Source organism: Balaenoptera borealis (assembly GCF_965194805.1).
Source record: "Balaenoptera borealis genome assembly, chromosome: 10".
NCBI lineage: Eukaryota > Metazoa > Chordata > Mammalia > Artiodactyla > Balaenopteridae > Balaenoptera > Balaenoptera borealis.
Genome location: NC_138874.1, coordinates 57,560,790 through 57,577,259, shown reverse-complemented (window position 1 = coordinate 57,577,259; position 16,470 = coordinate 57,560,790). Strand labels below are relative to the sequence as shown.

At 45.0% G+C, this 16,470-nt stretch overlaps 1 protein-coding gene and 1 long non-coding RNA gene across 4 annotated transcripts in view; one reads left to right on the top strand and one right to left on the bottom strand.

Moving 5' to 3' along the window:
* Positions 1 to 9,115, top strand: part of MICU1 (mitochondrial calcium uptake 1) — a 215,715-nt gene extending 206,600 nt beyond the window's left edge. For both annotated transcript variants that reach the window (XM_082406888.1, XM_082406887.1), the window contains one exon: positions 5,815 to 9,115. In XM_082406888.1, the coding sequence (XP_082263014.1) occupies positions 5,815 to 5,975 (161 nt within the window). In that variant the 3' untranslated portion in view covers positions 5,976 to 9,115. The remainder of the gene's footprint in view (positions 1 to 5,814) is intronic.
* Positions 309 to 16,370, bottom strand: LOC309635532. 2 transcript variants are annotated; one of them, XR_014248879.1, is made up of 3 exons: positions 9,882 to 16,370; positions 4,010 to 4,119; positions 309 to 3,737 (listed from the first exon to the last, which is right to left on the bottom strand). It is a non-coding gene; the product is annotated as an uncharacterized lncRNA (long non-coding RNA). The 2 variants fall into 2 exon arrangements; XR_014248878.1 differs by having other exon boundaries at positions 309 to 4,119.
* Between the last annotated feature and the right edge of the window lie 100 nt (positions 16,371 to 16,470).

Here is a 16,470-nt window from a genome sequence, read left to right as displayed (position 1 = left end):
AAAAAAAATTAGACCCAGCTTACTGCTTAGTAGATAGGAGCACTTGAGTATTTGAATGTCTCTAGGAAGAAGATGGTACTGATCATTCCACCACCCAGGGCACATTTTAGTCATTTACAACCCATCATAGCATTCCAGCTGCACACCAAGGTCTGTTGTGTCTGTGAGCACTCTGCTGTTTATTTAGCCCATTTAAGAGATCCTGGTTCTGCTCTGGCCTTATTTCTCAGCTATGTTGGCTGATACAATGATGATAATATTAACAATGGAGGCTCACAGTTTTTTGTCTCTTATTTTTTTATTTTTACTTTATTTTTTAAAATTTTTATTGGAGGATAGTTGATTTACAATGTTGTATTAGTTTCAGGCGTGCAGCAAAGTGAATCAGTTATACACACACATCTGTCCACCCTTTTTTAGATTCTTCTCTCATATAGACCATTATAGAGTACTGAGTAGAGTCCCCTGTGCTATACAGTAGGTCCTTATTCGTTATCTCACAGTTTTTTCATTGCTTACTATGAGCCAGATACACTGTGCAAGCTGCTTGTTTAAGCCTCTGACATAGGAGTAGTTATTAACCACATTTTACAGATAAGGAAGCTGCAACTCAGAGAGGTTAAGTAGTTTTCCCAGGATCACAAAGGTAGTATTAGATAGCAAATCCAGGATTTGAAGCAAAAGTGCACTGCCTCCCTCTGTACTATATGACCTCAATTCCCTGTCTCACAGCCAAGATTCACTGTTCATCTTCCTCCAGGAAGCTAGGCTCACAGAATTCAAGAACAGATCAAAAGCTCCTGCATGTGTGAAACCTTCCCTTTTGATCCCAGCATAATGAATCACTCTGGTTTTTTTATTCCTTAACTTGGTTCAATTTGTCTGCATTGCTGCATGTTACACTCCATCTCTGTGTATGTGACTTAATGTCCCTACCTAATTGTGAGCTTTTTATGGGTAGTTACAAGTCCTATTCACCTTTGGATCCCGCCTCCCCTGCAAATAGGACCTCAGACAGTACTTTGCACATAACAGGTGTTCATTAACTTTTTGTTTGTTTGTTTTTTAATTTATTTTTAGTTGTGCCAGGTCTTAGTTGCAGCAGGTGGGTTTCTTAGTTGTGGCATGCAAACTCTTAGCTGCGGCATGCATGTGGGATCTAGTTCCCTGACCAGAAATCGAACCCACGTCCCCTGCATTGGGAGGTGGATTCCCAACCACTGCACCACCAGGGAAGTCCTCATTAACTTTTTAAGTTGAACTTGAGTTATTTAAATCTCCCCCCGAACCCACAACCGAGGTCTGAGTGAAAGGAAGCCCAAGAGCGAGGACAAGGAGAGTCCTCATCCACAGGGAAGGCTGGTTATTCTCTAGAGCTGCCCTGTCCAATATGATACCACAGTTACCTGTGGTTATTTAAATTTAAATTAATTAAAATTGAATACAATTTAAAACTCACTTCTTCCAGTATCACACGTGGCTGGTGGCTCCTGTATTGAAAATAGCACAGATAAAAACGTTTCCCTCATCGCAGAGAGTTCTAATGGACAGCACTGCTGCGGAGAGAGTAACTCTCCCCAGATTTTGTTTTTACTCTAATCACTTTTAGGTAGTTTGAGTTTTTTTCCAAAGAACATTTTTATAATTTTTGAAGCCAGTATCCAAGAGCTGGTTTGTGAAGTGAATATGGGAGTAATGGCAACCAGCACCACAGTTCCCCTCTTCTCCTGGGAAGTCCTGGGAAATGTTTGATTTTCCAGCCTTTTAGAAGGAGGCTCTATCAATATCTACTTCTATTACCTTTAAAAAATCATTTTATCTCTGGGACCTAATTTTTTAATTGAGATGTAATTGACATATAACATTATATTAGTTTCAGGTGTACTACATAATGATTCAATATTTGTGTATATTGCGAAATGATCACCATAAGTCTAGTCACCATACATGTTACAAATTTTTTTTCTTATGATGAGAATTTTTAAGATCTACTCTCTTAGCAACTTGCAAATATGCAATACAGTGTTTTTAAATATAGTCTTTTTTTTAATTTATTTTTATTTTTGGCTGCCTTAGGTCTTTGTTGCTGCACGCGGGTTTTCTCTAGTTGCGGCGAGCGGGGGCTACTCTTCGTTGCGGTTCGTGGGCTTCTCATTGGGTGGCTTCTCTTGTTGCAGAGCACGGGCTTTAGGCGTGTGGGCTTCAGTAGTTGTGGCACTCGGGCTCAGCAGTTGTGGCTCGCAGGCTCTAGAGCACAGGCTCCGTAGTTGTGGCGCACAGGCTTAGTTGCTCCGCGGCATGTGGGATCTTCCCGGAGCAGGGCTCGAACCCGTGTCCCCTGCACTGGCAGGTGGATTCTTAACCACTGCACCACCAGGGAAGTCCTTTAAATATGTCTTCATGCTGTACATTATATCCCCATGACTTACTTATAACTGGAAGTTTGTACCTTTTGAATCCCTGCACCAGAATTCATCCACCTCCACCCCCACCTATAGCAACCTCCAATCTGTTCTATATATCTATGAACTCAATTATTTTTGTTTGTTCGTTTTAGATTCCACATATAAGTGAGATCATACAGTATTTGTCTTTCTCTGATTTATGTCAGCATAATGGCCTCAAGGTCCATCCATGTTGTCACAAATGGCAAAGTTTCCTTCTTTTTTATGGCTGAATAATATTCCATCGCACACACAATATATACAAACACACACATACCACATTTTCTTCATCCATTCATCTGTCCATGGACACTTAGGTTGTTTCTGTGTCTTAGCTCTTATAAATAATGCTGCAGTGAATATAGGGGTGCATATATCTTTTCAAGTTAGCGTTTTTGTTTCTTTCAGATAAATACCCAGAAGTGGAATTTGGATCATATGGTAGTTTTATTTTTAATTTTTTGAAGAACTTCCATACTGTTGCCCATAGTGGCTGCACCAATTTACATTCTCTCCAACAGTGCACAGCGTTCCCTTTTCTCCACATCCTGGCCAACACTTGTTATTTGTTGTTGTTGTTGTTGACAGCCATTCTGACAGGTGTGAGGTGGTATCCCATTGTGGCTTTGATTTGCATTTCCCTGATGATTAGTGATGCTGAGCATCTTTTCATGTGTCTGTTGGCCATCTGTATGTCTTCTTTGGAAAGCATCTGTTCAGGTCCTCTGCACATTTTTTAATCAGGTTGTTCGGTTTTTTGCTGTTGAGTTGCATGAGTTCTCTATATATTTTGCATTTTAACCCCTATCAGTATATGATTTGCAGATATCTTCTCCTGTCTAGTAGATTGCCTTTTCATTTTGTTGATGGTTTCCTTTGCTGTGCAGAAGCTTTTTAGTTTGATATAATCCCACTTGTTTATTTTTGCTTTTGTTACCCTTGCTTTTGGTGGTAAATGGGGTTTATTTTCTTTTTGTTTGTTTGTTTGTTTTGTTTTTTGGTTTTTGGGGGGTTTTTTAATTTTTTTTTTGGCTGCGTTGGGTTTTCATTGCTGCTCACGGGCTTTCTCTAGTTGCGGCAAGCGAGGGCTACTCTTTGTTGCGGTGTGCAGGCTTCTCATTGTGGTGGCTTCTCTTGTTGCAGAGCATGGGCTCTAGGCGCGCGGGCTTCAGTAGTTGTGGCACACGGGCTTCAGTAGTTGTGGCTCACTGGCTTAGCTGCTCCGTGGCATGTGGGATCTTCCCGGCCCAGGGCTCGAACCCACCAGGGAAGCCCAGGGTTCATTTTCTTAATCTATAGAAAAGGGAAGTAGATATTAAATTCGAAAGCCATTGTCATTTCTTCCAGTGCAAGATCTTAGGTCAAAATGCCAGGGGACAGAGAATTCCGATTTTCAAACAGACGTGTTTGTCACAGAATTTAGAGCTGCAGTCACAGATCACACATGCACACAAATGACATTCAGTCATATATCCAATTCACGGGTAACAAAGGCCGTTCAGACTGGTCAGCCCTGGCCTTAGGGAAGCAAGAAGCAAATCTCAGAGCAGTTTGAATGAAATAACCTCAGGTTTTGGGAATTCCCTGGTGGTCCAGTGGTTAGGACTCCACGCTTTCACTGCCCGAGGGTACAGGTTTGATCCTCCGTCAGGGAGCTAAGATCCTGCAAGCCGCACTGCCAAAAAATAAATAAATAAAAATAACTTCAGGTTTTTCATCTTAAGCTTCTTTTTATACAAAATATTAAGAATCCTTTTTAGACCTTTTTGTTCTTTTAATTGCATTCTTAATAAGCCATATTACTGATTAACTTTCAGCCCAGCCAGGCTACTTTTTAACTTTTTAAGTTAAAGTATAATATACATACAAAAAAATGCAAATACCGTAAGTGTGGAGCTTGATAAATTTTTAAAAACTGAACACACCCATGCATCATCCCGAAGCAGCACATCACCAGGACCACAGAACTGCCTGGTGCTGCTGCCCTCCGGTCACTTATACCCCCGAGGGCGGCCACTTCCTAACTTCTAGTGCCATAGGTTAGCTTTACCTGTTTTTTGTTTGTTTTAATCTTGCTCTGAGGTATCCCTGAGGCTGCCCATGCTCTTTTCAGACAGCAAACATGGGCCCATTTAGGTTTTCAGGTACTCTATACAGAAGTAAACCAATTATTCCCTCTTACCACTTTCTTCCCAGACTGATCATTAGTAGAGGTCTGTTTGCTAGTTTCCTGTCACCACCAGTAATGGCTGCCATTCTTTTAATCAGCAGACATTTACTCCTGGGCACCTAGTCAAATGGTAACTGTCCTCTACTTTTGGAGTGGTTACTATTCCATGTGGCTTGAGAAGTGACCTTGGGTCAGACCAGATGCTCTCCAGGTTCTCCTCCAGACCTGAGAGTCTGCCACTGAAGAGGGTCAAATGAGAAGCCATGAGAAAATGGGCTTAACCCAAAGCCAGGTTTTGATTTTAGTTTTCACCATGAAAAGCCTCATCATGTCTACCTGGACTATTGCAGCAGCCTCCTAACTCACTCCCACTCCCACGGCTCCCATACTCACTCCATCTGTGCCACTCTCCAGTCTATCACCATCATCCAGCTAGAGAAATCTACCCAAAATGGAAATCCAACTACATCTTACTCCCCTCTCCCAGTCCTTTCCTGCCCTGAAGATAAAGTGCAAACCCTTTCATGAGGATACAAGATCCTTGAGGACCTGTCTCCTGCCTTCCTCTTTGGTTTACTGGCCATACCCCTATCTTTGTGTTTCCAGCAATACCTAACTCCTTGTAGTTCTCTAACAGCTGTGCTGCTTCCTACAGGTGCCTTTGCTTATGCTACTACCACTACTGCAATGCCTCTCCCATCTCACTCCCCTCTGCTTGGCCACTTTCTGCTCATCCTTTGGGATTCAACTTAGGAGTCACCTCCAGGAAGCCTTTACTGATCTGTACTTGCACCCTCCCCAGCCTGGGTTAGATAGTCTTCCTCTGTGCCCCCATAGCATCCTCTGTTTACCCCATTGTGGCATTCACCTTACTATTGAAATAATGTACTTGTCTCTCCCATAACCTGATGGTATTTCAAGGGACAAAGTCATTTTTATCTCTTTATTCTCAACACCTAGCACAGGACCTGACATATATATTCTCATTCAACTTCTGTCACACTACACTGAACTATCACTGAGTTGCAATTGGAAACATCAAGGACAGTACAAACCAGTTCATTTCTAACCAAGAGAATTGAGTTTGGCTGTGAGAGAGCGCTAGGCTTTGGGACCTACATGATGTGAGTAATGGAATTGTCTCATTGTCTTTGTTCCAAGGGCGTCACTTATCCCTGTTGTGTTTGCCTCTTCTTCTAGGCAACGGAGAGCTGAGCAATAAGGAATTTGTTTCTATCATGAAGCAACGGCTGATGAGAGGCCTGGAGAAGCCCAAAGACATGGGCTTCACCCGCCTCATGCAGGCCATGTGGAAATGTGCACAGGAAACTGCCTGGGACTTCGCTTTGCCCAAACAGTAACCCAGAACTGCACGAGGAGCCGCGCCTCCAGGCCAGGCACCCTGGCCCCTTGGGCAGAGCCTTGGCACAGTCCTCCCTGCTGCTGCTTCCGGAAGAAGTGCTCCCCTCCTCCTGGGAATGATCTCAGGACTCATCAAGTTTCCCCTCTCCCAGTGTTCTGCTAGGCCCTGGTTCTAAACCAGTGATTCTCCCTAGAGGTCCTCAAAAACATGAGCAGGTCCTAAAAGCGCAGACCTTTGGCACGTTCGACAGTACTACCTATTCAAGCACCCTACAGACAAAGAATGCAGGAACCATCCATGTACCTGCCAACCCTGGGAAACACCCATTTCTTGAGTCATCTTGGTGTGGATTTATATTAACAAGAACATTCCTTGCTTCTCCTCCTGCTGGTGTTTTTTAAGCTACAAATTGGGAAAACCTCTGGCAGAAAAAGGAAATCAGTGATGAATGATAACGAGGATGACCTAGGCACCCTGAGCTGGTGGGAAGCCTGGGCCAGAGGAAGGATCTGTGTCAGTCCCCAGGGTGGCTCTGAGGCGATGTGCCCAGTGGGAATGGAGCGAGATTAGGAATTTAAAGTAGCTGCTGCATGGCTCTCTCCACTCCCTTCTTTTCCTCTCAGGCTCCCTAAGAAGACTCCAGCACGACTGTGCTTATTAAATGAGCAGCAGTGATTAAGCTCATGGCCCCTGCGAGTGCCATTTCCCCTCCAGGCGTGTGCCTCTGAAGCTGAGTCCTGGCTCAGAGCCTGTCTGCCCTGTCTTAAACACTTGTAAAATAGCACTTTAATTATAACGGTTTGCAGTAAAGCCCCCCCACCACCACTACCAAAGGCTCTTGTCTCCTTTATTTTAGGGTCCTCTGGGGCCCTTTTCATTTCACTTCTCCACTGGCTTTGAGATTCTAGCAGCAGACCTGTTTTCTTTCCACCAGAGCCTGGTCCTTCCTGTTGAGAAGGCACTTCAGCAAGGTTTGGATAGCATTTCTTCCTGGACCAAGGCTACCAGGTCCAATGTAGTCCTTGATTACTCATGCCCCACGAGAAGGAACTAAGACAGGGTGGTGGGGGATATGAGACATCATCTGGTACGGTGGACCTAAGTGTTAAGAACCATAGCAACCGGGAATTCCCTGGCGGTCCAGTGGTTAGGACTCTACCTTCTCACTGCTGAGGGCCCGGGTTCAGTCCCTGGTCAGGGAACTAAAATCCCACAAGCCGCGCAGCACGGCCAAAAAAAAGAAAAAAGAAAAAAAAGAACCATAGCAACCAGTGTTTTATGTGGATTCAACTCTGCCACCACCTCAGTGTGACCTTGAGCAAGCAAGCAATTTCCCATCTGTTTTCTCAACTATAAAATGACAGATAGGGTTGAGCTTAATGGGCTTAGAGGTTTCTTCCAGGTCCAGAAACCTCTCCTTCAGCTCTTCTCCAGAATTCCTACAACCTCCAGAACCTCCAGGTAGTGCTCCTTGGCACGATAGGGTCTCGCATCCAGTGTAATAGCATCACCACACCAAAAACCCAGTGCTTCCTGCGAGGCCTAGAAGTTGGTAGGGAGTGTTTATCAGGCAGAGAAGAGCAGAGACATAGGTCTGCACCTGTGGCTCTACAAGGACAGTACCAACCCCAGCATTTTCTCCAGAGCAATAATAACCTCACTTCTAATAATTAATAACCTCACTTCTAACATCCTTTCTGGGAGCAGATTAGATTATCTCTCAAAGGAGTTTGCTACTCATGCACCTCATCTATCTTCCACTGTTTCCTTTTTTGTGGTATGTATTCCTGGCACCCTAGTGTAGCCTTTGCCTTGCTCATTGCCCCAGGGCTGAGGCATCAGCAAAATGTGAGCTTTTTCTTAAATTTGTCCCATAATCCCCAAATCACTCTTTTCCCCAATCCTCATTTCTCCAGCCTGAAAGAGAAGTCCCTTTCACAGCCTCTGTGGGGCATTCACTCCCTCACCAGAAGAGACCTGCCAACTGGCCTGGGTTCACCGAAGCTGAAAGCCAAAGCATAGCAGGAAAGGATAAGGATCTCACCTGCAACATCTTGAAAGCCAGGGTCAAGAGCACCTATGACAAGTACATGGAATTCCAGCTTAACTCCATTAGCTCCTAGGAGAGCCTGAGGAAGCAGAGGCGGTCCAGGTGCTCAAGAAGACAGGACGGCCACACTTTGGCACAACAGGGCAAATGTGCAGGCGAAAGGTACAAGCTAAGTCACCCAGAAGAGGCCAGGATGCCCCAAGGAAGTCCCTGACCAAGGAAGCATGTGAGCTCCCTGGTGGTGTAGTGGCTAGGATTCGGCGCTTTCACCAAGGAAGCATGTGAGTAGGCTGAGGGGACTTTAGCAGGCAGAGTTTGGGGGTAAGGCTGGGAGCATTTGGGAATACAGAAGGCTGATACGTGCTTCTCTTTTTATTCCCATTGTTTCTTCTACCTAGACAGAATAACCTTCCCCTCTACCTTCAAGATTCAGATCAAACTGTCCCTTCCTTAATCCTCTTCCAGACAAGATTAGCGGCCCCTCCTTTGCCCCCCAAGGATCGCTTGCCCACCCATAACAACGCTGCTGTAATTTGATGTAATTTTTGTGAGATTGTCACCCACAAAGTTCAGACCCAAAGCAGTGACATAATCAAAGAAAGAGTCCACCACCAAAAGCAAATTTAAAAATATTTCTCGGACGAGGTAAAAGTGATACTAGCAGTGCCTCAATAAATTCCTCCTGAGACAGGCTGGGACCTGGGCCCTTTACTGCAGTGCTTGCACCTGGACACACATCTCCTCGAGCAACAGAATACAAAGAAACTAATGGAATTAAAAATAACCGCATGCATGCCGCAATCCGGGCAATTATGAGCAATAAGATAAAAGGCCACAAACCGACTGCCACTTAGGTGCTGGGAGCAAAAGCAGGGTACTGTGCATGATCCCTGCACACGGCACCACCAAGGGGGTGGGCAGAGCACCTAAGCCACTCCTCCGGCCCCATCTGCAGATCTGCCTCTGTCCTCACCCCACTGAAGGAACCAGTCTGCCCTCCACGGAGAGCGAGCAAGGGCACCTGTTACTTGTTCTCACTCCCTCGTGCTGCAGCACAAGTCCCAGTAAAGCCTTGCCTGAATTCCTCATCTGGCCTCTTATCAATTTCTGTTGGTTAAAGAGTCCAAGGACCCACGTCAGTAACACTCCTACACACCCACAGCTGTTGTCTACTTTTGTTATTGTTCTCTACTTCTTAAAAAAATAAATTACTCTCCAGTTCCAGCCTTTAAGCTTCGGAGAGGAAAAGAAACTAAGAGGGGAGCCAGGCTGCCGGGCTTCCTTGATGGGCTCAGCTGGGCTTCCTAGATGGTCTAAGAGGACAAGCAGGGAGAATGTGGAGAGAGAGTTACTAAGGAAAGAGCGTAAGAACATACATGATATACAAAAATCATCATTTTAATAGTTTTTAGTGCCCCACCTAGTTTTATGTCTGGTTGGAGCATAGGCACTGAATAGGACTCTTAAGACAAAGGAAAAGGCCAGACAGTGACTGCTGCTAGACAAGGAGGAAAGGACGGCAGCATGGGAGCCAGGAGTCAGGTTCCCAGGCCAGAGCATCCTCTCCAAGCCCAAGCACAGCCCAAGCCAGATTATGTGTCCCAACAAGCAGCTCAGAAAAGGAACGTGGAACAGAGTAGTTCAGCTTTCAGGCTTTAGGTGCCACCTGCTGGCAAGAAGGCTCAGCGCCAGGAGTCACTGGCAGGGGAGGGGCAGCTGCTGGAGTCCAGCCTAGCCCCAGTCCTGCCCCAGAGAATAGGCCTCCCAGGGACCTGGGTGGCATGGGGCGGAGGGGGATGAACAACCAGAGATGAACCATCACCACGAAGAGAGACATGATGGATATGACGATACCTGAGGGGAGGGAAGCAGCCGTGTACTGTTCTCTGTGGCTCCAGAATGGGATTTACCAGCAAGTGAGAGGGTAAGAGTCACCATTCATTCTACAGCTCTTTACTGATCACCTACTGTGGGCCAGGCACTGAGCAAGGTCTTCAGGGAGTTTGCAGGAGGAATCTAAAAATGAGAAAAACAGAAAAGAAGCAAAAAGGTTAAGTACAAGCTGTGTGAGAGCACTTAGAAAAGCAGAAGGCTATCTAATCCAGATTTGGAAGTTCAAGGCAGGCTTGCAGAGAATTTTTTTTTAATTAAAAAAATACTGAGACCTGAGGGTTGAGTAGGAGTTAACAAAGGGGGAAGGAGGAATGTCCAGGCAGCAGGTACGGAATGTGCAAAGGTCCAAAGGCCAAAAAGCATGTTTCTGGGAACGGAAGTTCTAGGGTGTATCCAGTAAGTACAGATTGGGGAATGATTTTGTTACCCAAGGATGAATTAAGATGGCGGTCATTCACAAAAAAAGATGACAAAAAATACTGTTGGGCATTTTGAAACACACTTATAGATAACTAATAGGTTATAGAAAAAATCATGATGGAAATGTTTAAATGCTTGGAACTGAATATGATAATGAAAATACTAGATATGAAAACTTGTGGGACACAGCTAAAGGGAAACTTAGAAACATCTTAACAACTTCCATACTTATTTACAGAAGATGGGCTGACAGTTAATAAGCTAAGCATCTGCCTCAAAAAGTTGGAAAAAGGGACTTCCCTGGTGGCACAGTGGTTAAGAATCCGCCTGCCAATTCCGGGGGCATGGGTTCGAGCCCTGGCCCAGGAGGATCCCACATGCCGTGGAGCAACTAAGCCCGTGCGCCACAACTACTGAGCCTGCGTTCTAGAGCCCATAAGCCACAACTACAGAGCCCGAGTCCCACAAGTACTGAAACCTGTGCTCCTAGAGCCTGTGCTGCACAATAAAGAGAAGCCACCACAATGAGAAGCCCGCGCACCGCAACGAACAGTAGCCCCCGCTCGCCACAACTAGAGAAAGCCCGCACGCAGCAACAAAGACCCAACGCAGCCAAAAAATAAAAATAATTTTTTAAATTTATAAACAAAATATTCAATAGCTATAGTAAATTGGATCAATAGTTAAAAATCTGCTTACAACAAAATGTACCAAACCCAGATGGCTTTATATAAGGGAGAAAAAAAGAAAATAGGACCAGGTTCTATAGGACCCTGTAAGCTCCAATAAGGAGTTTGGACTTCTATCTTAATGCCACTTAGGAGCCACTGAAGGGTTTTAAGCAGGAAAATGACATAATGAGCTTTGCATTTTGGAATGATGACTTCGCCTGCAAGGCTACAGATGGATTGGAGTGGGATCCAGGTTGGAGACTGCTATAATAATCCAGTTAACAGATGCTGGAAGCCTGGATTAGGGGAATGGCTGCAGAGTTGGAGAGTTGCTAACAGATTTGGAGATTTGGAAGATGTTCAGATCACGCCTGAGGGGTAAGCGTGGGGCATATAAACTGGAGGATGGTAAGGGAGAGGAAATAATTCAGCATGAAACCCAAATTTGTTTGGGTAACTGGGTGTGTGATAGTGCTCTTCAGGGGGATAGGGAGGCTGAGAGAACCAGGTTTGGGTGGAGAATGATGAGGCAATTTTTTGATATGGTGCCTGAGAGATATCCCAGTAGAAATACCTAGTAGGTAGGTAGATATGAGTCTGGACCCAGGAAAGAGGTCTAGGGTATCTCCTAAAAACCTAGGTTCTCCCAATTTCAAGGCCAACTAACCATGAACACATGAGGTCTGAATCAGTGTCCTAATACCAGCTCCATCTCTTCCCCAAGAGAAGCTGGGAATAGAGACCATCAAAGTGAAAGGAATTTGAATCAAAGAACCCATACTTGGTGGGACGTCCCTGAAACAGACATATTTGGGAGAAAGGACTTCAAGTGCCCTGTGCCCTCATCCTGCAGCCTCTGGCCCTCCCTAGATGTGAGTTCTCCTCCTTCTTTAGGGAGAAATAGGGAGCAAGGGACTGAAGTGGAGATCAGAGATGCTATGGAGACATCTTCATGTGTTCATTCAACAAATAATTTACTGAAGCTAAAATTGAAAATTCAGTTACCTACCAGTCATTCACACTCTTGGGTGAATTTTCATCATCTTCAATGTGAGGTTTAGGTTTCTCTCTCTCTTTTTTTTTTTAATAGGTGAACATTCACATGTTTCCAAAATCAGACTTACATTAAAAAAGTATACATTGGAAAGCCTCATTCCCAACCATTCCCACAGCTGTATTCCATTGTGTTCCATAGTTTAATCAGTAAGGGTAGTTTTTTTGGAGAGAGATTTTGGAGCCTGGAGCTCTCTGAAAGGGAGGCCTTGGTGGGTAGGCATTTGGAGGCAGCAGGGGACACTGGGGAGTCAGCGAGCAAAAGAGCAAAGGACAGGAAGTGGGGGACATTCCACTGACTTGGTAATTCTTCCTGGAGCCTTAGGAAGGAATTTATCCCCCTGGCTAGCTTAGGAAAACCCCGGATAAAGTGTTTGGGGAGAGAAAAACCTGTCTCTGGGATTCATTTATTCTATTCATTTAACAAATATGTATTGAGCCCCTATTCGGTGTCAGGCCTTGTGCTCAGACTATGGGGAGCATAAGGGCAAGATCTCCATCCCGGTTTAGCTGGAGACAGGATGTAAACAGACTCACAAGCAAAGGGCACCAACTGTGCAGGGCAGTGAAGGTGGGTGTCCATGGAGGAACCAAACTAAGTGCTATGCGAATTCAGCGCAGGGAGAGCTCTTGGAGGAGTTGGTCCTTTCTCAGCCTCAGACCCAGGCTCAGATGCCATCTCCCCCAGGAAACCTTTCCAATTCTACACACACAAGTAACAGCTCCCTCTTCTGAGCCTCTTCAAGCTTCCACTCAATCCCACTGTTGTACTTACCACACTGTCCTCTAATTCTTTTAATATCTCCCTTACTAGACTGAAAGCTCCCTGATGTCGGGTCCTGTCCTTTATTCTCAGTGCATCTCTGAATCCCTAAAACTCTGCACAGTGCCTGGCTTTCAGTGTAGACATCTATTAAATTTATTCCATCTCTCCACAGAGGAGATAGAGTTTAAGCTGAGCCCTGAAGAACTAGTTAGATTTGGACAGGTGTAAAAGATAATTAAGGAGGACAGGCAGATGGATGGGGGGCGGGGGGAGGGGTGAAATGTATCTTAAGAGTGATGGGAAGGGGACCGTAGGAGATTAAAGCATGTTAAGGTCAGACTGAATTCTTGGTGTCCCCGGAGGAGAGGAATCCGGAGGCTGGTGGTCACCTAATACAGCACAAGGGTTATTTCAGCTCTAGGAGCAAAATGAGAAGCTGAGATTCATTGGGAGAATCATTTTCCCAGTGACTTCACCTGGATTTCTATGAAGGCAATTAAGGATGTTATCTCTCTTTTTAGGCCTCATCCTCCCACCCATGCCATGATTCCAGCTAGTCAGGATAGAAGTTTCTAATGTTTTCCTTAGATCAACATCATGACATCTTGATTTCAAGAAATATCAAGGAGAAACTGTAATTTCAGGTCACCCCTGGCATACCAGTTCCATTTTTAAACAACATCTATAGACCAAGGGCCATAATGTTTAACATGAACTGAGCAGGAATGTGACTCTCTTCCCGGCCTTTGGACTGAGAAGGAACCACAGAAAGTCAAATTGCCTCCGGACAAAAAACAAGACACCCGGTTTGAGATCTTTAAGAAAGGTAGGGAGTGATAACATGGAAGCTGGTTAGACCAGCATTCAGGCTGAATTTATAATCCCTTCTGAAACAACACAGACTTTCTGAATTGAAACAGTTCCGTGAAACGAGGCAGGAAGAGGTCCTACCACGCACGCACACACTCCGCCGCCTCTCCAGACCCTGCCAACCAAGCCAAATTATTGACTATGGACTCAAAATTGATATGCCTTGTGGGAAAGGAGAGGAGGGCTGACCAGCCAGTAGCTGAGCAATCACAGTCCAGTTCCTTAACACAACAAATTACAGGCCTTTTACACAGGAGCAGCCTTCTCACAAAGCGACGTGCCTGTTGTCAGCCTGACAAGGGGGGTGCCTCGTGACACTCAGGAGATGGAAGAGATACTTGGCAAGAGAGGGGACTACCTAGCAGTCCTGGTCAACAAACCTCAGAGAGGCTATTTGAAAGGTGCCCCAGTGTTTATCCTTTAACACATATGAAGGACCGATCAATTTGTGGAGACCTTAACTTTCTCTAAGCGTAGGGCTGTCATATTAAGGAGACGCTGATTTCTTCACAGCCCAGCTTGGAGTTTTCATTGGGAAGACAACAGTGGGAATGGAAAGAAAGGTTGGATGTGAAGAAATTTCCAACGGTGAACCTGTAGCCAAGGAGGCCATGACCTTGCTTCTTATTACACTGAGAAAATAAAAGCTATCTGAAAAGAACTTCCTCGTGTTCCCACTTCCAGATCTGCCAGCTGGCCCACAGTATACCCAGCCACACTCCTGAGAATCAATGAGTTGTCCATGCCACTATCTAAAGCCATGCCATCACCATGCCCGGTATGCCACCTCCTCTGTCTATTCCTATAATTGTCTCCTCTCTTTCCTTTTACCAAAATTTCTTACCCAATTAAATAATTCCTATCACAGAATGCTATAATATATCCCATCTTAAAAAACAAAAACAAAACTTCCCCACAGTCTTCCTCACATTCCCCACATTCTTCATCCATTTCTTCCTTACCCTCACTCTCTGAAATTCCTTCCTGTCAGGCTTTCACTGCTTATCCGCTGAGAGCAGTCCTGTCAAGGTCACCACCGACCCCCACCTTGTAAAATCCATTGGTCATTTCTCAGTCCTCACAAGTGCTTGTCCTCCCACAGGGTTTACCGGAGTTTGGCCCCTCCCTCCCACTGGAAACATTTGTTAAGTGAAAGTAATTTTCTTACCTTGCCGAGCTGCTTCTTCATTCCGCCTTCCTGGATGCTCCTGTTCCACACCTCTAAATATGAAACTGGCAAAGGGCTCGGTAAGCAGACCTCTCCTCTTCCCTACCTACACTCGCTTCGTTGGGGCATTTAGTCCCACGGCTTTAAATACTATTTATATTTCTTTGTCCACCTAGCCTCGAAGCTTTAAATGTCATTTATATATAGTGATAATTTTCAAAATTATATTTCCAGGCCCATCCTCTTCCTTACACCCTACTTATATACAAATTCCTACTCTACGTCTCCACTTGACTCCAAAAGGCATCACGAACTTAACACACCCTAAATCAGACATTTAATATTCCTCCTACCAAACTGCTCCTCTCACAATCTTCCCCCAGTTTCGGTAAATGGAAACTGTTCTTCCACTTACTCAGGGCAAAATCTTGGAATCATCCTTGACTCCTTTCTTTCTCTCACATCCCACATCCAATCCATCAGCAAAATCATTTTGTCTTCAAAATATATCCAGAATTTGACTACTTCTCACCACCTCCACCTTTATCCAAATTACTATTAATTCTCAACCGGATTATAGTAGTAGCCCCCAAACTCTCACCTGTAGTAAGACTCTTACCAAATCTCGCTGGGAAGGCCACATAATATAAGGACTGAAAAATGACTGATGGGGACTTCCCTGGTGGTCCAGTGGTTAAGACTCCTCACTCCCAATGCAGAGGGTTTGATCCCTGGTCAGGGAACTAGATCCCGCATGCTGCAACTAAAGATCCAGCGCAGCCAAAAATAAGTTTTTTTTAAAAAAAAAAGAGAGAAATGACTGATGGATTTGCCAATGTGGGTCACTGGTAACGTTGGTAAGACTGCTTTCACTGGATTGATCGGTAGGCATAAAAGCCTGACAGAACTGGATTCCACTCTACAGTGGAATCCTACATGCTCCTTGTTGATCTGTAATAACTCACCAAGAAAATTTCCCTTTCAGAGCCCTTGTATTTGCTCTTCCTTCTGCCTGGACCACCTTTCTTCCAGGTAGTCACATCTGGAATACCTGCTTTCTCTCTCTCTCCTGAATTCAGATTTCTATTAAAATGACAGCTCCTGAGAGAAGATTTCTCCTATCAGGCTGTTTAAAATAGCACCATCCACTCTCAGTCCCTTTATTTCTTTATCTTTTCTTTTTCTCTTCATAGCATTTATCACTATTTGAATATATTTCTTTATTGGACGTCTCCCCACCCCACTACACACACTAGAATGTAAGCTCCGTGAGGGCAGGGGCTTTGTTTTGTTCATCTACTGCATACCTAGCCGGGCAAATAGTGGGTACTCAATAAATATCTGTTGAATGAATAAATAAGAGACATTCGTCTCAAACGCATAGAGTTACTACCAAGAACGTGCAAGCATACAAAACTTTAAGACCTCCGAATATGCCCCCTTGGACTCCAGGAATGTGGGCTTGCACCCTTAACGCCTCTCTTTGACGTCCCCCTCTTAGAAGACATACGGTAGCGCCTCCGCCTTCGCTCAAATCTCGGAAAAGGAGGGGCGGAGGGTTTATGTCATCATCCTGCGACCGCCTGCCCCGCGACGCGCCGG